General features: G+C 37.8%; 1 protein-coding gene across 1 annotated transcript; it reads right to left on the bottom strand.

Moving 5' to 3' along the window:
- Positions 1–1,276: 1,276 nt before the first annotated feature.
- On the bottom strand, positions 1,277–19,442 carry Sgo2 (shugoshin 2). The gene is made up of 8 exons (XM_069995840.1): positions 19,360–19,442; positions 13,005–13,137; positions 11,723–11,898; positions 10,773–10,850; positions 8,568–8,653; positions 7,025–7,260; positions 2,840–5,659; positions 1,277–1,461 (listed from the first exon to the last, which is right to left on the bottom strand). The coding sequence occupies exons 2-8, from the start codon at positions 13,129–13,131 to the stop codon at positions 1,277–1,279; spliced, it is 3,708 nt and encodes a 1,235-aa protein (XP_069851941.1). The 5' UTR covers positions 13,132–13,137; positions 19,360–19,442.
- Positions 19,443–23,330: the final 3,888 nt, after the last annotated feature.

Genomic DNA, 23,330 nt, shown 5'->3' with positions numbered 1-23,330 from the left:
TCCATTCAGAAGTAGAGTTATTTTTTCAGGCTGAAGAAGCTAGGGAAGAGTTATTTTTAGCTTGCTGCACTACTAAGAGAGCAGCTCAACTTTACTAAAGAGAATCAACTGTTAAGACTCTTCATTTCAGCTGGACTCTAGGATTTATATCATGTACCCAGACTCATATGGCTGTGAATCTAGTGCTCTGCTTCACCTAGTTAGATAATTACCTTCAGGCAAAAGCCAATTTCAAGCTCCACTTACCCTTTCTGGGTTCATGCTATCACTCAATCACAAATCTGAGCTTTTCTTACTTTTCTACTAGCTAATAAATGAACAAAAAAAATTTACCCAGTAATTTTACTTATTAAGAGAGTCAATCTACCTAGTACTCTATGTTGCAAGAAGTAGCATTCTATTTCTTCTCTATATTTTACATATATGTACATGTTTTTGTATGAAATGTACTCATGGTCCCAAACTTAAAAGGTAGCAAAGACTACATGAATATTATTGTGGTCTTTGCTCCGTGCTGTACTCCTGCTTTGAGTTAAGCAGAATTGGGAAACTTTACAAAATATTGCAATGCACATCCAGTACACATAGTGAACGATGGCAATCCAGTTGCTACTTTTTTCTTTGTCTTAGATTGGAAATGAAATATAGGTATATCAACATTTTCTGATTGCTCCCATAAATACCATCTCTCTCCCTCATTTTTTTTTTTTTTTTTTTTTTTTTTGCCTTGAACTCAGGGCCTGGGCATTGTCCCTGAGGTTCAAAGCCAGCTGGAGCAGAAAACTCCATGAGACTCTTATCTCCAATAAACCACTAGAAAACCGGAAGTGGCGCTGTGGCTCAAGCGGTAGAGCGCTCGCCTTGAGCTAGAGCTGAGGGATGGCGCCCAAGCCCTGAGTTGAAGCCCCAGGACCGACCAAAAAAAAAAAATTCTATTGGTGTGTTTGTTTGCTTGTTTATTTATTTATTTTGCTGGTACTGGGGTTGTAAATTCAGGGCCTTGAGCTTTTGTTGCTCAAGGCAGGTATTCCACCATTTGAGCCATACTCCTTCCTCCTTCCACTGATTTTTTTCCCCGTGTGTGTGGGGGGGGAGGGTTAACTGGAGATAAGAATCTCAGACTTTTCAGGCTAGCTTTGAACCAAAATTCCCAAATCTCAGCCTGAGTAGCTAGGATCATAAGATGTGAGCCACATTACTTGGCTAAGAATACATGTCAACAATATTTAGGTTTTACTAATAGTTAGAAGTACTCAAATACTAATTCAGGAAATGCTTATAAAAACCTGTGAAATAACTGAAATACTTGCCTTCTGAGGTCTGGCTCTTTGAAATTGAGAGATATACACCTTCTTTTTCTGTTTGGCAAGTCTGAAGATAGATCTTTAAACTCATTTTCCAATTGTGCAGTGTTATTTGAAATAAAACAGGTATTTGTCAAGTCCTGCAATTTATTTTTACCTGAAATGAATTTTTCACAAACATTTGTAAAGTATGTATGACAGAGATATGAAAATAAATATGAAGTATTTAGTAGTCTGTAAATCATAAGGAACGAATTTTAAAACATAATTTAACTTTGTAAGGAAAAGAGGCTTAAAACTTAAAAAAAAAATCCAAAAAGTCTGCTCTGAAACACACACTGAATGTAAAAAATTCTTCATGTTTCAACTCTTTCCACAGAACCACTCCAATTACTGGATATTTATTCACTCAACACATACATTACTGACTGGTTGCTCAGTCTGTGAAATACTGTGAGTGACAGAGAGGTGGAAAATGGTTCACCAGTCCTCTAACAGACCTTATGACTAAATCTTTGGACTTCTTTTGCTTCTAGTACCTTTTCTCTGGAATATCTTTATCCATCAACATCCTAGTAATCCACACACACACACACACACACACACACACACACACACACACACACACACACACACACACACACACACACACACACACACACACACACACACACACACACACACACACACACACACACACACACACACACACACACACACACACACACACACACACACTCTTAAATGGTAGGTTTCTAATAGGGAAAAAAATGATATGGGAATGTCCAGTAAACATCTTATAGTTTAACATGCTGCCTATGTAATGACACATTTGCAGATTCCTCTAATCAAAATTTCCCTTCATTACATCATCTAGCATAATTGGTCTACTTTTTAAAATTTATCACGCCTGTCTTTGTACTTTCACATACACATGTTCTGAGGATAGAGGCCAGGCTTACTTTTCACTCCCTAATAACACCTATAACTGCTTTGATCACAATAAATGTATGTTGCTGGATAGACAGAGCCAGACTTAAGAAATCTACAACTGTTTTTGGTAAAATAAATGAGAGCATTTTCTTGACTACATTTAAAATATTCACTTTCCGGGGCTGGGAAGGTAGCTCAGTGGTAGAGCGCTTGCCTTGCATGCCAGAGACCCTGGGTTCGATTCCTCAGCACCACATATGCAGAAAGAAAAAAGCTGGAAGTGGCGCTGGGGCTCAAGTGGTAGAGCACTAGCCTTGAGCTGAATAGCTGAGGGACAGTGCCCAGGCCCAGATGACAAGAGAAACTATCAGGATTATTAGATAATTGGCAAAGGCTGAAGATTTTTAGGTTAAAAATGTTCAATATACTGTTATTATTCCAAATTTCTTTAATTGCTTCAACTCTAATTTCTTCATGCTGCTTTTATAGATACTATGTACTGTTTTAAAACTCCCCAAAAATGCCAGTTTTAGTAAGATATTCTTTACTAGGTTAAAAAAAGAAAGCACTTAAAAATGTGATTACTTTAGGCATTGACTTACCTATTTCTGATTGTTTTGTTCTCTGGTTAACTTTAAGTTTCACTGCTTTTATCTTCTCATGTATATCACCTACTGGAAAGATGGGTAAGCTCTCCAAGACACAGTTTTCTTGTATTAAATTTGTAGAAGAAATACTCAAGGGTATTGAACAATCTTGAGCACTGTTAAAGGAAGAATTCTGTATATAAGATGAGTATTTCTCAGATAAAGATGGTTTTAACTCCTTTGTGCAAAAGTCTGACTTCATTTGCACAATTTTCTCACTCTCCAAATAATTTTCCTTATTGGCCTGAGAAGAGTGAACTGGCTGTCTGTGGTCAGTGTCAGGAATTATCTTTATCACTTCCTGGGTATCTGGAGGTTTTAGGAAAGTCTTCCTTTTCTTTGATTTGGATGTCCTTTTGTTTACTTTATTGACTGAGCACTTTTCTTCCTCCACTCCCATGGATGGAATATCTCTTTCTGTATTCTGAGTTACAGTGCTTTGCTTTTGATTCTTAAGTAGTTCAATCTGGTTTCCAGGCTCAGAATCTGCTTCCTTAGTGATATGTTTTAAATCAGATTCTAAGGTCACAGGTGCCTGTGAAGAATCTGTTAACAGCAAAATAGATTTGCTCTTTTCTCTTGTCAAACTGTTCTTTGCCTTGGCTGATGACTTTTTTCCATGTTTTTTAAGTACCTGGTAAGGATTTGGAATTTGATCACAACTTTCCTTCTCGTTACTATTGACTTTCATATAGGGTTCATTAGTAATGTCTTGGCATTCTCGGTTTTGCTTAGATTGGTTTTTAAGATAATCATTAATATCAGTTTTTTGGTCATGAACATCAATGTCTTCATATATTTGGTCCATTCTAGAAATTATTTCTGTTCTCCGATTTACTTTCAGTCTAACTTTCTTATTTACTTTTAATTCATTTTGCTGAGCAACTTGTTTATTAGTAACATGTTTTTCCAAATCCAATACACTCTGTGTCTCATGATCACAAAAATTTCTACTCTCTTGGGTGGGAAGATCAGCTATTTGAAATTCATTTGCAATTTCTAGATTTTCTGAAATAGTATCTGTATCTTTCTGGGTTGAAGAAACTATGTGATCTTTTTCTAGGTCATGTCCACCTTTGTTATCAGTCTCATATGTCTGTTTGACTTCAGAAATTACTTCTGTCTTTCTATATGCCTTTTGTCTAAACTTATCTATTTTTGAATCATTTTGATAAGCAGGTTGCTTATCATAAACATGTGTTTTCATTTCCAAAATACTTTGAGTCTCATAATCACAGAGGTTTCCACTGTCTTTGGTACAAAGACCAGGAGTTTGAAACTCCCTAGAGTCTTTTAGGTTTCCAAGAATGATTTCATTATCCTTTTGAATAAAGAGAGAATTATCCTTTTTTGAGCAAGATAGACTTTTTTCACTATCAAAATTCATTTCAGAAATTATTTTTGTCTTCCGATTTACTTTCTGTCTAAGCTGCTTAACTTTTGATTTGTTTTGTGGAATAGGGTACACATCAGTGATCTGCTTTTGCAAACCAAACACATTCTGTATCTCATCGCTATGTAAATTCCCATTATCTCTTGTGAAAAGAGTAGGTATTTGAAACTGTTTTGAATTTTCTAGGCTTTGAGATATAGTCTCTTTATTCACTTGGGTTTGGGGAAAATTGTTGCTTTTGTCTTGGTCAGATACTTGGCTCACTTCAGAGATTATTTCTGTCCTCCGATTTACTTTCTGCCTGAGTGTATTTACTTCTGACTCATTTTGCTTAGCAGGCTGTGTATCAGTGACATACTTTTTGAAACCAAGAATATTCTGAGTTTCATAGTCATATACTGTTCCATAATCTTTGAAGGAAAGATGAGCCATTTGAAATTCACTTGCACCGTCTGGGTTTTGAGAAGTGGTGTCTAAGTTATCTTTTTCCAACCTCTGAATCACAAATGTCTGTCTAGAAGCTTTACTTTTATCATAAGTTATGGAGTTCTGACCCATATCAAATTTATTCTCTTGTAGGACTATGTCTAAACTCTGGGAGAAAGAATATGCTTCCTCTTGTTCATCTGTTTCATGAATTCTTTTCTTCATTGTGTTATAGTGTGTATTTTGTCTGTCACCTTGATCAAAATCATTCCGTAGAGTTATTTTCTTCAGTATGTTTACCTCAATTGGCTTTTCAGTGTCAAAAACAAGATTTGGATCTTCTGCATCGTTTTTGCCATTCGGAATAGATTGTCCTTCTGGTCTATTTTCAATCTTTTCTTCAATATCCACATCTGAACTGCTTTTACATTTTTTCTTTGATCTTTCTCTCTTTTCTTCAGAGCTTGGGATTCTTACTTTCCTGAAAGTTTCCACTCCACAACTTGTTTTTTTAATTCTTTTATTTTTACTGCCTCTTGAAACTACAATTTTGCTTACTTCACTAGCTGGTAAATCTATGTCAGCATTTTCATGCACTGTTTTTTTCAAATGAAAGTCATCATTACTCTGAACTTGATTCATGTACTTTACATTAGATTCACTGGCAGACTCAGAAGATAACATATTTCTTTGCATTTTAATATTTTTTTCATTAATACAGTCATCTATCTCATTATTCCAGTTTATTCCTGAATTTGAAATCTGCTGGTGATCTAATTCTGTAGCACTGGAGATGTCTATAATAGGATCTTTTGACTCCCAAGAAGACTGACGCTTCTTCCTTTCAGTCACATTGTTAAGAGATGAATTCTCCCTTCTGTGGCTGATAGATGAGTCACTTCTTATCTCACTCACTAAGGAATTCTTAGAAGTTTGGTCTGAGTGGTAATGACTTTCTATAATATGAACAAAGAAAAGATCCAGTTCTAAGTAATCAAATAAGTAGTAAGTTGCTTGAAACAAATTAGAAACAAGCTGTTTTACAGTGAGGATTTCTAATAATTTGTTCTGTTTAGATCCTTACATCATGTTAACAAAAAGTACGTTAGAAATAATCAGAGTACTCAATCATATTTTACACTTATCTATGGAAAATACACACTACTGAGAATTTACTCTGCTTAAGCTCCAATGGAAAAATGGAACATAGACAACAGTAAAGACATTAATACATATTATGAGAGTTGAAGGAGACCAACTAATGAACCCAAATAATAGTGGTAGCCCTTATAAGGATACAATTCTAGAAAAAGTGATTACACTATGTATAACTGTAACAAGGAACAATAATTCTGAGCTCTAAGTTTAATAGCACAATTTGAAAAATTGAAGACAAATGTAAACAACATAAACTATACCATAGGATTATCATTTAGGAATATAATGTAAATAAAATGTAAATATTACCATTTTTTTCACTAGTCATTATGCAGGCTCAAGTTTTGCTTTAGAAATAATTATGTTCTTTATATACTCTATACTCACCTAGGTCCCCAATTTTCATGGGAAAAGGAGAGGGCAAAATTAAGTAAATGTATGGTACTTTTTGAATAATAAGGTAAGGTAATAAATCTCCTTAGGTACTGCTTGCAAAATAACAGATTAGGCCACTGTGGGCTTAAAAATTTTCAGCATTGGGGCGGGAAGGTGGTTCAATGGTAGAGTGCTTGCTTTGCATGCATGAGGCCCTGGGTTCGATTCCTCAGCACCACATAAGCAGAAAAAAGCCACAAGTGGTGCTGTGGCTCAAGTGGTAGAGTGCTAGCCTTGAGCTGAAGAGCTGAGGGACAGCACCCAGGCCTAGAATTCAAGCCCCACGACTGGCAAAAAAAAAAAAAAAAAACAGGAAAATTTTCAGAGTATTTGTTTGTTTATGCCAGTCCTGGGACTTGAAATCAGGGTCAGGGGTCAGGGCTCTGTCCTGAGCTTCTTTTTGCTCAAAGCTAGCCCTCTACCACTTGAGCCACAGTGCCACTTCCAGCTTTTTATCTGAGTAGTTTCTTGGAGCCCTGCTTGGGCTGGCTTCGAACCACAATCCTCAGATCTTAGCCTCCTGAGCAGCTAGGATCACAGTTATGAGCCACCAGTGCCTGGCTAGAATATTTACTTTTAAATTAAAACCTTCAACAGTCATTTTAAATGGTAGAAATCAGCAAATCTGTAGCTTATTAACAATCCCCTACATTTCCCTCAAGAAAAATGTCTGATGAATATAATTATTTATTGATACTGATATACTTAACTTTTTAAAGCAATCTCACCTATTGGAAGTGCACTGTCAGTGGAAGAAATGTGTTCTGAATCACCTAAATTATACATGTTTTGATTATCTTCTTTAAGAAATAACATCTCCAAATTACAATGAGTTGATATTGATTGTCTTGTTGATAGTGAAGATGAAATATTGGGTGATGTTTTTGGTACAATATTGTCATGCTGCGTTTCCTCTTTACCATTATCAATGTCATCATCATCATCATCTGAAGTTAGTGGGACCCTAAAGGCGAGTGAAATGAGTAAAATTTTATATTTTACAAAAATAATTTAGAAAGACTATAGAACATGAATATATAACACATATAAGGAGATAACTTAATGTCATGATGAAAAACTTCATGTCAATAATTTAACCATTTAGATAAAAGAAATGAACAAGTCCTTTAAAAGAATTTGTCTATTTCCTTACAAATGGGGTCATTCTTTCTGATGAAAGCATAGAATTCCATTGTGTGTGTGCATGCATGTATGCATGTATATGCATGTATACTATACCACATTTTCTTGCATTCATCTACTGAGGGGCATCGGGATTGTTCCATATCTTAGCTATGGTAAATAATGATTAGATAAACATAGTTGTGCTGGTAGCTTCAGTATGGCCTTGTTTATGGTCATTTGGGTAAATGCCTAGAAGTGGGATAAGCCAGATCCAAAGAAGCATAGGTCCCATGTTTTCCCTCATTTGTAATAATTAATATATGTCTAGGATAGTCCTAGCATATGAGCAGAATAGCTCAATAGTTACATACATATTACCATATATGATGCTAAGGGAAATGATCTCCAAGACATGAACATAAGAGATTTTTCTTTGTTGTTTTTTTTAATGGTGTGTGTGTGTGTGTGTGTTTTCCCCTATGGTTTATCCCTCAATAGTTACATACATATTACCATATATGATGCTAAGGGAAATGATCTCTAAGACATGAACATAAGAGATTTTTCTTTGTTGGTGTGTGTGTGTGTGTGTGTGTGTGTGTGTGTGTGTGTGTGTGTGTGTGTGTGTGTGTGTGTGTGTGTGTGTGTGTGTGTGTGTGTGTGTGTGTGTGTGTGTGTGTGTGTGTGTGTGTGTGTGTGTGTGTGTGTGTGTGTGTGTGTGTGTGTGTGTGTGTGTGTGTGTGTGTTTCCCCTATGGTTTATCCCTGGTTGTCACTGAGTTTGTTTTTGGTACCCTGGGTATTGTATATATATTAATCTGAATTAAGAAAGGACAAAGGGGAACATATGCAACAGCGATACTCAGACAGTATGTTGGAAATGATCTGTATAACTTGAGGGGGTTGACAGGAAAGAGGAAGTGGGAGAAAAAAACGAGGAAGGGGATAACAAGTTCGACAAGAAATGTGCTCACTACCATACTTATACAACTGTAACCCCTCTGTATATCACCTTGACAATAATATTTTTACAAAAATTAAAAAACTTAGCCAGGGGGAGGTGGCTCACTCCTATAATCCTTGCCACTCAGAAGGTTAAGATCTTGAGGATCAAAGTTTGAGACCAGCCTAGGTAAAATGTGATTACCTTGCAAATGGAAGGCGCATCAACTTGCATTGTTTACTCATCTGTTTCTTCTGGCTAGCTGGCAGTAAAAAAGAACTTTGATGAAACTAGTTTTGAAAAGAACAAAAAAAAATGGAATTAAACAGTTTTTAACCTTATTATGCTACACTTGTTATTGAAGTACCAAATTACACAAGGATATCAACAGTAATAGAACTATTTTTACATTATATTTTACAGATGAGTGAGAACAATGTGATAAAGTTTATCCTTAAACGTTATCTTGGTAAGCTGTTAAAACAGTTTATCCCTGAACAAAACATCTGATTATAATCACTACTGATATTCTGTTAATCAGTTTTCCAGATTTTCTTCTATGTATAGGAATAAATATGTGTATACACTCAGACATCTATATTGTATACATACATTAATATAATTACTGGATATTATTCATATTGAAAAGTGGAAGTCCAGGTGATTTCATTGTTATCTTTTGCATCCTTATGCTTTCTAAATTTTGACACTAACATTCTTTTTGAGTAATTTTGAATAAAGGTTAGAAAATGAAACTATATACTTTCTATAAAGATGTCTCCCACCAAGCTGTTGTCGGCAGAAGCTGAACAGGGAGCCTAAACTTTGACCCTTAGGTGGCAATATAAAATGCTTCCCCTTATTGACAGTATAGACTCTGCTAAAATAGAAGATTTAAGATCTGGAATCTTGTAACACAAGACATCTAAAGCACCACCATAAAACTACTTTACCAATCAATTCCTAAAATAGCTAAGAAAAAAAAGAGAAATAATAGAAAGACAAAAGGTTCAGCCTACAAATCTAAGAAACCAAGTAAAAGGATAAACATAAAGAAATTCATGCCAAGTGGCGCTGTGGCTCAAGCGGTAGAGTGCTTGCCTTGAGCTGAAGAGCTGAGGGATAGTGCCCAAGCCCAGAGTTCAAGCCCCACAACTGACCAAAAAAAAAAAAAAAAGAAATTCATGCCAAATCACATCAAAAGAAAAATTTTAAAAGGAAAAAAAAAAAAAGAAAAAAATCAGTAGAAGAATTTTTAAAAACTGGGCTGTGGTAGCTCATGCTTATAATCCTAAGTACTCAGGAGACTGATATCTCACTGATCTCAGAGCTAGACCAGGCAGATAAATCTAAGAGATTCTTTTCCCCAATAAACCAGTATGGCTTTTTGTCCTTGTATTAATATGCATGTGAGTACACAGGCACACACACACATACAAAAAAAAAAAAACTATATAAGCGGGCTGGGAAAGTGGCTCAGTGGTAGGGTGCTTGCCTTGCATGCATGAGGCCCTGGGTTCAATTCCTCAACACCACATATGCAAAAAGAAAAAAAGCCGGGAGTGGTGTTGTGGCTCAAGTGGTAGAGCACTAGCCTTGAGCTGAAGAGCTGAGGGACAGTGCCCAGGCCCAGAGTTCAGGCCCCATGACTGGACCCCCCCAAAAAAAACAAAAACTATATAAACATTGACTCAAAGTTAGAAAAGCAACAAAAAGTAAACCACAAAAGGGCAAGGCTTATTTTGTAAAAATAAAAACCAGTAAGTTTACAATGATAAAACTGAATTCAAAATTGAAGAAAATGATTGTGTGTGTTTGTGTGTATTAGTCTGGGAGCTTGAACACCAATCCTGGGCACTGACCCTGAGCTGCTTCTGCTCAAAGCTAATGCCCTACTAATTGAGTCTGGTTTTATATTATACTGAGTAGTCCATACAAACAGCCATACAAATATATAAATTTTGAATTTAAGATATTATGATTCTATTAGCATGTACCTTTTAGCATACTGTTGCAGATTAATCATTTTCAATTTCAGGTTAAAGTACTTATTTGCAAAATTAAATGGATTTTGCTTTTTGAGGGTAGTTAGAGATAAGAGTCTCATAGACATTGGCTTTGAACCATGATCCCCAGATCTCAGCTTCCTGAGCAGTTAGGATTACAGATGTGAGCCACTGGTGCCCAGCTAATCCTATTACTTTTAACAAAATTCTGTCTTTATGTAAGAATTTCAGTATCAATTACATAGACTAGTAATGTTCTATTTCTTAAATTGGATATTACTAATGATTATCATTTCTTTGTACAAAATTTGGAATGTGAATAGATATTCATAACTTTGATGTTATTTAATCTCAATTATCTTTAGTAATGCTGAAAAATGACACTGCTCACACATAAACTTACCTCAGAAAGACTGCTCATTTCAATTGCAGTTATTAAGTTATTGTTCATGAGTGATTCTATTTCTATAAGCTTCTTATTCTGTATATGTGAAATAAAGACCTCTTTTAATCAAATTAGATTTAGGGTTTAGTATAATATCATACATTTATGAATATATCACTGTTAAAAGACTTTATTGAGATCATATTCAGGTAAAAAGGTTTTATATTATACTGAATAGTCCGTACAAATTTTGAATGCTTTAAAAATATTATGATTCTATTAGCATGTACCTTTTAGCATACTGTTGCAGATCAATAACTTTCAATTGCAGGTTAAGGTACTTATTTGCAGAATTAAATGGATTTTGTAATAAAAAATATTATGTTCCATTTTTCTGTCTTATAACAACATATATGGCAGCAACTAAACAGTAGTCAGTCATAGAAACTTAATTTTTAAGCAGTGCAGAACATTTGCCCACATTTATTTGATTTCTGCTTTAGACTTAGATCTATAAATGCAGGTAAATAATCATAGCTAAAAATAATCATAGCTGAAAAAAAAAGCAAGGATTACAAATGTCACTCTATTTAGCTTGTGGACAATGAATGAAAAGATTAAAAGAGAATACAAACTCTCTGTGACCTCCTTTCCTTTAAATTCACTGTAAGAACCATGCTTATCTTTTTAAAATGTAATAATGCACCAAACTTTACTTACAAGGGGCAATCAAATGTTAATCAATACAATCAAATGTATCATACTGCTTTGTAGAACACATAGTACATATTTAGAATTAGACTTAGGATGTCTATTTTATTACTCATAGGTGTTTAGCCTATATCAGAAATTTGAATAGCATATTGACTTTCTTAATTCCTTACAATTGGAGGTTTGCAAAGCATTTTCAGATCTTCTATAATGTAGCTTTAAGGATTTTAGTCACAAAAACAATAAATCTTCTATACCAAGTTATTTAGCTTTAGGCGAAGAAAGGTATTTTCAAAATTCAGTTTCTCCACTTCTTTTTGCAGTAGCATCTTTTCAGTTGTAATTCTTCTAGAAGTCTCTTTTTCTTTACTAAGAGCTTGAGCTAATGCTCTATTGTTGTGTTTTAGAGAGATTTTGAAAATAGATGAATTGTCTGTAAAAAGATTTTTAAGAGTTAATATTAACAAGAGTTCAAGCCCCACAACCAACAAAAAAGTTAATATTAAACTTTTATTTTAATAAACTTTCATATTCCTCAGCCTCTCAACTGTTAAACCGTTAATATTATGCAAATATACTCAGCTAAAATAAATTTTATAAAATATATTGAGATTTTTAGGTATTCAGAGAAAGATGAAGTATATAAAACTTAAGCTCCTAAAAGTACTTTATCCAGGTAAGTTTCAGACAGCCTTTCCTGGCATAGCCAGTATAGACAGACTAGAAACAGTTTAGGATTTCCAGAAAATGAAGGGTTAGTAACATTTTTCTGTTGTACTTCCCAAACTCAGAATATATCCTCATAACACAGGGTGTGTAATGATCCTGTCAAAGAGAGCAGAATACAGCTTCTGTGTGAGAGGGATTAGTTTAAAAGATGGCCCTAGAGAACAATAGGAGCAATAATATGATTTAAAGATTCCCGGGAGGCTTGGCTGTTCCATAAAGCAAAGGAGTTATATTAGCAGGAAATGAAAAAAGAATATACCCCCCATTTTCCTACTCTAGCTAAGATGAATACAACCATTGAAAAAAATTGCAGAAGTAATGAAAAGTTATCTTGGGGAATTTCCCTATCTTTTTATGCTTTGGGTTTTTTTTTTTTTTTTTACTCATTGCATCTTACCTCCAGAAATTATGAAATTCGATTTCAAACAGTAGTGTCTTCCTGATGAGCTTTCTGGCTATATACAGTCACCCACACTAGTGTGATACCTCTGCAAACCTCTGGATTACCGATAATCTAATTGCCACAGCATTCTAGAGCAATTATTCTTCTTTTTTCACTTTTCCAGAAAGGTATAGGTAAGATAGTTTCCTTGGGCTACCCCAGACTCATTGTTGAAAATTCAGTTATCAAAATTACCCATATGTACGATTTCAAGGATATACAAAAGATCAAATGATCAAAAGATCCAATCAGCTAACAAAGTAGACATTTTAGTAATTTTCTACAGTTGATCAAATAAAGTAACAAATACATTCAAAAAATAGAAAGAGTAAAATACATGAATACAAATTACAACTAATGGTACTTACTTAATATTTTTGTTTTGATTTTTGAAGCAAGAGAAACATTCAACTTCATTTTTGAAGTTCTTTTGTCTTTTACACGCCTCTTAATTACTGAAGTAACTGAGTTAGCTTCCATCCTTGGATACTCCATCACTGACTGAAGTAAAAGGAAATGAAAAAAGGTGTTGAGTTTGATTGCTAACTGACAAAAATAAATTCTAAAAAAGTGGCAGTAAGCCAAACGCTCATGGTTCACATCTGTAGACCTAACTACTCAAGAAGCTGAGATCTGAGGATCATGGTTTAGAGCTATCCTGGGCAGAAAAGTCTGTGAGATTCTTATCTCCAATTAACCAAGAAAAAGCTAGAAGTGAAGCTATGGCTCAAATAGTATAGTGTTAGCCTTGAGCACAAAAGCTCAAAAAAAGTAAAAAAGCTCAGGGACAGCACAAAGGGCAAATTCAAATGCTGGGACCTGCACCCCCCACCAAAAAAAAAGTGACAAACGTGACTTAGGATATGCTTCATTTGTACCAATTTGCAGAACTTTTTATATAAAATCTGAAAGCACAAATGAAATAAAAAAATAATTTAAAATAGAATCCAAAAATGACATTGCTTCTTCATTTAAACTCATAGTCTATATGCATGTTCTAGACTGGGTACTAACAGAAAAGCCAGGATTTTCCTATTTTGAGAAAGGAATGGATGCCAGGCACAGTGGCTACTCAGGAGGCTGCAATCTGAGGATTATGATTCAAAACCAGCCTGAGCAGGAAAGTCTTTAAGATTCCTAGTTCCAATAAACTACTCAGAAAAGGCTGGAAGTGGTGCTGTGGCTCAAGTGGTAGAGCGCTAGCCTTGAGCAAAAGAAGCTCCGGGTCAGAACCCAGGCCCTGAGTTCAAGCCCCAGGGTTGGCAAAAACAAACAAAAAAGGAATGGAATAGTTTATGTCCATACAGACACTGATTAGATAGGAATATAAGTAATCTTAGAGATGTGCTAATAGAAGCACATAAGAGCAATGCTAAACTCAAAGGAGAGAAGGACTGGAGAAAAAGGTAGAAAATTTTAAACTTGTCATTAGTTTATTAGATCTATGTTCAATTAGATATTAAGGTCTAATAGTGGAATTAGGAAAATAAATTATACATTTAACATATTACATTAGAATTTGATGAAGCGGCTGTCTGGGTAATGAAAAAAATCAGAAAATGTTTCACTTATAAGGGCAGATGTTTAGCCATGTACATGGACAAAATCAACCTTCCAAGCCTCCATTCCCTCTCCAAGCCTCCTTGCCTCAGTATGTATAAATCTAGAAAAAAGACTGTTAACTGCACTACTTACTCCCAATACTCAGTCTTCTCAATTTCAACCTGTCTTGTCTCTACAGATCATTCATCTTCCCTCACCCCTAAAAATTCCTAGTCCGTTCTTTATGAATTACCCTCATCCCTGGGTCACTTTATTAGTAATTTCATACCTTAGATTATTCTGAGAATATTGAAACAACTACCTCTCTACTGACATCTGTTTCTGCATATTGGTCTTGCTGCTGTTACTATGGATAAGCAGATATGAATGTGTGCACTGAATCCTCTGCCTTCCTGCCTTCTCAAAGCAATTACTCCAACAATTCTTTTCTATCACCAATTTTCCTCCTCCATTATGTCTTTCTCATCAACATACAGCTATTTCCCTTATCTTAAACAGTCCTATCTTCTTTTTACTTTATCTTCAAATTACCACTGCTATTCTCTGCAAATCTTACCTTATGAATTATCTACTCAGGCAGAATTCTCTCAAAAACCTATTTTAGTAAGGTGTTTATTCTAACTACCTTACCAAACTGACTTTGCTAAGGTCTCAAATGACCTCCATATTGCTAAATCTAATGTATGGTTATTGGTCTTAATCTAATTATATAGATCTAGCAGGATCTACATAATTTGATGTGGTTATTTATCCTTCCTTAAAAACTATCTTTCTGGGGCTGGGAAGGTGGCTTAGTGGTAGTGTGCCTGCCTTGCATGCATGAGGCCATGGGTTCAATTCTTAGTACCACATAAGCAGAAAAAGCCAGAAGTGGTACTGTGGCTCAAGTGGTAGAGGGCTAGCCTTGAGCTAAAGAGCTGAGTAACAGTGCTCAGGCCCAGAATTCAGGTCCCACAACCAATAACAACAACAAAAAATAAAACAAACTATCTTTCTTTGGCTTTCTGAGTCACTCTCCTAGAATGTTTTTATAGGTTCCTCCAACCTATAATAGGCTTTCCTCTGAACTGTTTGTCTTTGTCTACAGTATCTCATAATCCCAAAGTTTAATGCCACCCCGATGTCAAAACCTCCAAAATTCCTTATTGTTTGTATTTGTCTCATGAACTTTGCTAGATTTGAATAGTCAATTGACTATCCCACATTCCACTGGCATCAAATAAGCATATCAAACTTAATCCATCCAAATTTTTTTCACCAAGAGCCTACCCCTATTTTCAAGAGTTAATGGTAACTCCATCCTTCTTAGTTGTTCATGCCAAAACTGTGAAACTGTCACATCGCAATTCATCTGCACAGTATATTTAGAATCTGACCACTTTTTAGTATGTTTACTGCAACCAACCTAGAAATATCATCTCACCTGAATTTCTGCAAAGCCTAGTTTTCCTATAGTAGATCAGACAATGTAAAACTCTCCAATAGTTCCCACTTCTCTCTAAATTTCTTACAATTGTCCGAAAGTCTCTCTAATATCTTCCTTTTTTCCCCAGGTACTCTAACTTGAACTTCTCCTTCTTTCCTTCTAGCTCATTCTGGTTTTTACCATATGGGTCACTACCATCTAGATCTTCCTAGGATATGCCAGGTATTTTTCAGCTGCAAGTCTTTTGTAGTCATTACTCTCTATTTAGAATAAATATTATATTTAAAAAGTCTTCCTCAGCCTGGCGCTGGTGGCTCACACCTGTAATCCTAGCTACTCTGGAGGCTGAGATCTGAGGATCATGGCTCAAAGCCAGCCTGAGCAGGAAAGTCCGTGAGACTCTTATCTCCAATAAACCACTAGAAAACTGGAAGTGGCACTGTGGCCAAAGCAGTAGAATGCTTGCCTTGAGCTGCAGAGCTGAGGAATGGCGCCCAAGCCCAGAGTTCAAGTCCCAGGACTGACCAAAAAAAAAAGTCTTTCTCTGTCAAACACATCCACTCTTTCATCAATTATGCTCTTATAGTGCATCTAAATGTGACTTACTGTATGTATACTGCTAACACTCTGATCCAAGATAGTATTCTCTCTCATATATATTATTACTACAGTTACCCAAATAATATCACTGATACTATATTCTACCTTACTATTGATTGTCAACCTAACAATCAAAATGATACTTTATTTTTTTGGTCGTGGAGCTTGAACTCTGGGCCTGGGCGCTATCCCTCAGCTCTTCAGCTCAGTGAACACTTGAGCTACAGCGCCACTTCTGGTTTTCTGGTGGTTTATTGGAGATAGGAGTCTCAAGGTCTTTCCTGCAGGGGCTGGCTTTGAACTGCAATCCTCAGAGCTTAGCCTCATGAGTAGCTAGGATTACAGGTTTGAGCTACCAGCACCGGCAAACTGATACTTTTAAATTTAAGTTAATGTAGGTAACTCCCATGTTAAAACGCTCCATCTCATTTAATCATTATGATGGCTTATAAACACAACTTGATACTGTTGTGTTATGAAAATTAAAGATATAATATTTGATTTAGGTACTCAGGCCATGTAGAAATTAGAAGCCTCTTCCAGTGTCCTGCATCATGTATATACATTTTTTATAATTTGGGGAGGGGAAAAGGATATAATAAAATGCTTAAATAAGGATACAGGTTGACACATTGTAACAATGAGATGTACAAGAAACTATATTGAAAATGAACTTTACAATTTGGGGGCAGGGAGTTGGGGAGGGAAGGGAAAGGAGGAGGTAACAATGCTTGATAGGAAATGTACTCATTACCCTACTCATGTAACTGCAACCCCTTTGTACAGTAGTATTTTTACAATAAAAACATATGGAAAAAAAGAGAAAAAAGAAATTAGAAGCTTCTGCTTATCAATAATGGATGATTTTGTAACTTTGTTTTTGGACTAGTAACTAGGCTTCTGCTACTAACGAATAGGATCACTCCCATCTTTTGTTCTATTCCCCAAGCTTCTTGTGAACAGTCCCCTAGGCAGAAGGCCTTGGCAGAAATTGTAAAAACTTCTGGAGTGATCATTGGCCAAAATGTTCAAAGAGCCCAACTGTGCAGGCTTAAGTCCTCCCCCCTTCTCCCTTCCAGTTAAGAATGCTTAAAAGCTGATGCAAGCTGGCACTCAAGGCCATGCCCTAACACCCTGACATTGGGCATGGTCCTGACGCATCAGCACTTTGTTCTTTCGCTCAAATAAAATTTTGTTTAACTCACAACTCATCAGTAATTTTTGGGTCCTACTGTCTATTGATTCCTGGACAATACAATAATACATGTCCCTTTCCCAAAATTCCCATGAGGGCATTCTTCTGACCTCTTCACTAACATATTGGTCACTTTTGGGGGGCCAGTCCTGAGGTTTGAAATCAGGGCCCGGGCACTCTTTGTCCCTGAGCTTCTTTTGCTCAAGGCTAGCACTTTTCCATTTGAACCACAACGCCGCTTCTGGCTTTTTCTGTTAATGTGGTACTGCGGAATTAAACTGAGGGCTTCATGCATGCTAGGCAAGCACTCTCACTAAGCCACATTCCCAGCCTCATATTGGCCACTTTTGACATATAGGACCTTTACATACTTTTTTTTTTTTTTTTTGTCAGTTATGGGGCTTGAACTCTGGGCCTGGGCACTGTCCCTCAGCTCTTCAGCTTAAGGCTAGCCCTCTACCACTTGAGCCACAGCACCCAGGGCCTCAAGCATGCAAGGCAAGTACTCTTATCACAGATCGACCTTCCCAGCCCCCATTTACATACTTTTTATCCTTTAACTCTTCCTTCAAATAACCACAAGGCTTGTTCATTTCCTAAGTTTTTGATTAAATGCCACTTTCTTAGTAAGCTTATGCAACTCAAACATCTTAAAATTACTTGCCACAATTCTTACTGTTTTATTTTCTCCATTGATCAATGTCTAATAACACCACCAAAAATACATTAATTAATTTTCTTATTGTTTGTTTTCTCTTTCCACAGACTTTGGTCAAGGTTGTTTGGCACTGGCCTCTAAGTGTCTAGAACAGTGCCTGGCACATAGCCTGGGCTATGCCTGGGTAAATGTGTGTGGAAAAAGTAACTGTGGATGAATGTAAGGACCTTCCAATTGTAAAACTTGCCAAATAATGGAATGAGTCACCTTAGAAAATACTGAGCAGATGTTAAGGGAATGGACATGTTAACAAATAATGGGAAAAAAAATGACCTTACAACATTAAGGCTAAATACTTCTAAGATTTGCCTTAAAAAGTTAGAATCAAAGCCGCTCTCTATCCTATAGAAAGCAAAAGAGCACGCAGAAAACTCCACACAAATCGTTGCATCCTTCTACACTTGAAAGGACATCTAACATAAAAATTCAGGCCATCTCCTATCCCAAAGCCTTCAGTCAAGAAAAATCAAATTCATCTTTGTTTGGGAAGCAAGGTTAAACTGCCAACTCTCCAATACGTTGATTCTTAACAGTTTTCCTAACTTAACCAACGACCCTATCCACCGTTGCTCGAGCTAGCAACCAAGGCCTTTTCCTTAGCCCTGCCCTGTCACCTACCACATCAACGAATTCACCCAGGGGCACGATCTGGTGTAGGGGCGAGTTGAACCATCGTGACAGTACCGTGCATTGTGTAGCCCCGGCTCTAAAAACCAATCTATGTAACGTCTCGACTTCCAGACTTAGAAAACTATGTAAGATAAAGACATCATCTCAGCCCCTTGTGGTAACTGACCCTCGGCCCCGGGCCGCGGAGAGGCGCGGGCACGCAGCACTGCAGGAACCATCCCGCACTGGTCCATCTCTGGGCCACGTAGGGTTCTCCCGCGTCGGACCCCGGATCCCCCCGTCGGCCCCGCTCCCCAACGAGCGCTCCCACGGCGGACGCTCCGCCCCGCGAACGTCCGCAGGCTCCCCACCAGGGAGAAATCCGCGCCGAAGGGGCGCTCAGCGGCGTCCCGCCCCCTCCGGGAGCCGACCGCCTACCTCGAGCCCCTCGCCCAGCCGCGCCCCCAAAGGCCGCACTCGGGGGAGACACCACCAGGTAGGCCCCGGCCCCGAGCCTCGGCGGGGCCCAGGGCGGGCCTGGGGCCGAGGCCGACGGGGCCGCGAGCTCAGGCTCAAAAAAACACCGACTCTGCTTGACCGCGACGGACTTACGGCTCTGTGAGCGAAGGGCACCGCCGTCGGGAGTGGCGCGCGCAGCCGCCGCGGGCCGGGCTTCGGGTTTAAACTCTGCAGCCGTTGGCGGTTGCCATGGCAGCCAATCGGGTTCCGTGAGGGCCGCGCAAAGGAGCATGGTTACCCGGAAGTGGTAGGCGGAACGGGCGGGACCTCGCTGGCGCGCTGCCGAGCGCTGGGAGCTCCCGAGACAGCTCTGTGGGGCGGGGAGCCAGGAGGCCCCCTCCACGCACTGGTGGGAAAGGAAACGGGCCTCTAGCGAAATTACCTTCGTTAATCTGATGTCTAAGAGGCTTGAGAGCCGTGTCTCCTCTGTTGCTTACATTCCTGTAAGTCACCCGCTACCTCCCATCTTGCATCCTTGCCTTCACATTGATGAAGGCCTTTAGTTTCCTCCTTCCTTCCTTCCTTCCTTCCTTCCTTCCTTCCTTCCTTCCTTCCTTCCTTCCTCCCTTCCTTCCTTCCTTCCTTCCTTTCCCTCCCTCCCTCCCTCCCTCCCTTCCTTCCTTTCCCTCCCTCCCTCCCTCCCTCCCTCCCTTCTTCCCTTCCTTCCTTCCTTCCTTCCTTCCTTCCTTCCTTCCTTCCTTCCTTCCTTCCTTCCTTCCTTCCTTCCTTCCTCTCCTTTCTTTCTCTTTCTTTATCTCGTTCTCCCTTCCTTTCTTTCTTCCATGCGAGTACTACGGCTTGAACTCAGGGCTTCATGCTCCCTTGGCTTTTTTGTTGTTGTTGTTTTTTTGCTCGACGCTGGTGCTCTGTCTGCCACTTGAGCCATAACTCTACTTCAAGCTTTTTGCTGGTTCTCAAAAGTCTCTCAGATTTGTCTTGAACTTTGCCTGAACTTTGAAGCTTTGAACTTCAAGCCTCAGTTTGGGGCCTTCTGAGATGCCAAGATTACAGGTGTAAACCACCAGTGCTTGGCTAGTTTTCACTTAAAAGTCTTTCCTGTTTCCTTTTTAACTTTATGAGAGAATGGTGTTAATCGCTGTTACAACTGTGTTTATGCATGTACTATCCTCTTTATTTTTCAAGGCAATTAATTTTGGTTCTTTTCACACATAACTTTCATAATGTATATAAGGTCAGATGTGGTGGTTTCCATCTGTAATCCCAACACTAGGAGGCTGAAGCAGGAGGATTGTAAATTAGTGACCAGTGTGGGCTACCTAGCAAGTTCCAGACCATCCAGGGCTATAAAGTGAGATCATATCTAAAAGACAAATTAACCAACAAACAAATAGAATGTTTTAATGTACTTATAATGTACCATGCGATTTTTTTGTTTCTTTGTATGTTCTTCCCCCATGGTATAACCCCTGTTTTCACTGTATTTGATGTTGGTGCCCTGCATCTTGTATACACATTTTTCTAATTTGGGGAGGGGAAGGGAAATAACAAAAAGCTGAAATAGGATACAGGTTGACACATTTTAACAATGAGATGTACAAGACACTATGTAGAAAACGAACTTTACAACTTGGTGGGGGGCTGGGAGAGGGGAGGTGGGAAGGTAGGGGAAAAACAAAGGAGGGGTGACAATGCTCCATAAGAAATGTACTCATTACCTTACTCTTGTATCTGCATGTAATTAACCCCTCTGTGCAGTATCTTTACAATAAAAAATATATAAAAAATAGAATATGAAAATAATTTTCAGAAAATATAGAATCTTTCCCTTCTGTATTCCATTAGATTGAAAAATAAAAATAGCCTGTAAATTTATGTTTTAACTGATCATGCCAACTTCATATTCTTAGCAATGTTTCATTCATTTGGGAATCATGACTTCATCTTTTTAGAGAAAATAGGTAAGTGATTCAAATGGTGCTTTTGATTTAAAGCCTTTTAGTCTAATAATATGTTTCTTGATCAGTCTTCAAGTAGATCAAGTTGCATGATTCTTTGGGAAAATGTTTATTTATTGGCCAACTGCCAAAATTACAATAAAAACTTCAATAATAGTGGTTTAGAATATAATTTATGGCTATGAGTTAAGTAGCACTGTATCTTGTTTACCTAGCCTAGCACGTTACATGCTCAATATCTATGCTTCTTTAAATGAACCTTGTCATATCTTTACCACCTAATGGTTATTTAATTTCTACCAAATCACTTAATCGCTCTGGGATTCAGTTTATTCATTTATAAAATAATGGTTAATACTGACATCCAATATATTTTTATGATGTTTCTGATCAACAGACCATTTTGTACCAATACATTAATATTGCTTTCTTCCCAACTGGTTTGTTTTATTGCTATACCCTAGAACTAAAATAAATAGAAAAGGGAGACAGAGAAGTCAGATGTTGGAGATATATTCGATATTGGATTAGAATACCAAAAGATATTAATTGCTGTTTTAGTGCAGGGAGAGCAGTACAAGTGCTTTACAAATTGTAAAAAGCATTGAAAATGTACCTTCCTATCATATCCAATCGTGAACCTAAAAAGTAGATGAATTTAACTGGATCTCAGTTTGCTTTCTGCCATTTGCCTCTTTGTTTAATAGATAGAGGCAGAGCCCTGGATTAAAATTCTAGACAGAGCCAAATGCGGTAGGGCACACCTGTAAATTCAGTACTCTGGAGGCTGAGGCAGGAGGGCTGTGAATCTCAAACTAGCCTGAGCTACATAGTGAGTTCCAGGTTAGCCCAGGCCATATAGCAGGCTCTTGCCTCAAAAATCACACACACATCACACACACACACACACGGTACACACACACACACATCACACACACACACATCACACACACATCACACATCACACACACACATCACACACACATCACACATCACACGCACACATCACACACACACACACACACACACATAGATGTGCGCACGCACATACAGGTGATAAGGCCTTTATATACTGTTCTTTGTTAAAACTGTAAGCTTTTATTGTGATATGATCTTGTATTAATTGATTTTGTTCCTCTCTGTTTTCCTATATTTTTAATAATCTATGCCCATATCTAGCCCATTGTCTTTTCTTCCTAACTCATAGGAAGAAGTAGGGTCTTCCATGTAGTCCATGTTCAAATTCTGGTTTCACAGAATGTCACACCACTACTATCTTTCCTATGATATTCACTCTCCTCTACCAATTCCTCCGCAGCTTAAAAGTAGAGTACAAACCCTCCCTCCAGCCTGGATTCCATGTAACTACTGTTACTTTTCATAATCATCTCCATCCTTTCTACTACACAAGGAGTGCCTGTCGAATTCCAGGACTCGGTTTCCCCACCCCCTTAGGTCTTTCTTTTTTGTCTGTTACCTCTTTGAAATGAATTCTTCTCTTCCCTCCATGAAAGCCATGTCTTCTCCTCTCTCTCACAGTCTCTCTACTATCTTTTTCATCTTTCTTGATGAACACTATACATTGATGTTTGGCAGGATGCTCCCTCTAGCTCTTTGTACTCCTACATTCTCTACTTGTATAACATAATGAATGCCTATGATTTCCATTACTGTTCATCTGTTTTGAGCTCTACCATGTGGGCTACACCAGGGGCTGAAGGTCACCTCTTTCTCAGTGGGTGGATAAAGAGGAAAAGGACCAGATTTGTGAGCATAGATGAGTTTGTAAATGTAAGTGGCTTATAAGCTTTCAAATGTGAGTGTAGGACTATTATATATCACTTTGTTTAAAACATTTTCTGCTTTCTTAAAAATAACCAGAGCCAGGCACTGATGGCTCATGCCTGTAATCCTAGCTATTCAAGAGGCTGAGATGTGAGGATCATGGTTCAAAGCCAGCCTGGGCAGGAAGGTCCGTGAGACTCTTATTTCCAATAAACCACTAGAAAACCGGAAGTGGTGCTGTGGCTCAAGCGATAGAGCACTCGCCTTGAGCTGAAGAGCACAGGGAAAGAGCCCAAGCCCAGAGTTAAATTCCCACGACTGACCCCCCTCCCCCTCCCAAAAAAAAGTACTAAAAATAACCAG

This window comes from Dipodomys merriami, unplaced genomic scaffold (assembly GCF_024711535.1).
Source record: "Dipodomys merriami isolate MVZ:Mamm:240054 unplaced genomic scaffold, mDipMer1.0.p SCAF_49, whole genome shotgun sequence".
Taxonomy (NCBI): Eukaryota; Metazoa; Chordata; class Mammalia; order Rodentia; family Heteromyidae; genus Dipodomys; species Dipodomys merriami.
This window is presented reverse-complemented; position numbering and strand designations above follow the sequence as displayed.

Coding starts and splice junctions, on each gene's coding strand:
- Sgo2 (XM_069995840.1), bottom strand. CDS start 13,131: ATGGAGTATCCAAGGATGGAAGCTAACTCAGTTACTTCAGTAATTAAG. Junction 11,899..13,004: donor AATCAAAACAAAAATATTAA/GTAAGTACCATT, acceptor ATCTTTTTACAG/ACAATTCATCTATTTTCAAA. Junction 1,462..2,839: donor AACAAAACAATCAGAAATAG/GTAAGTCAATGC, acceptor AATTCATTTCAG/GTAAAAATAAATTGCAGGAC.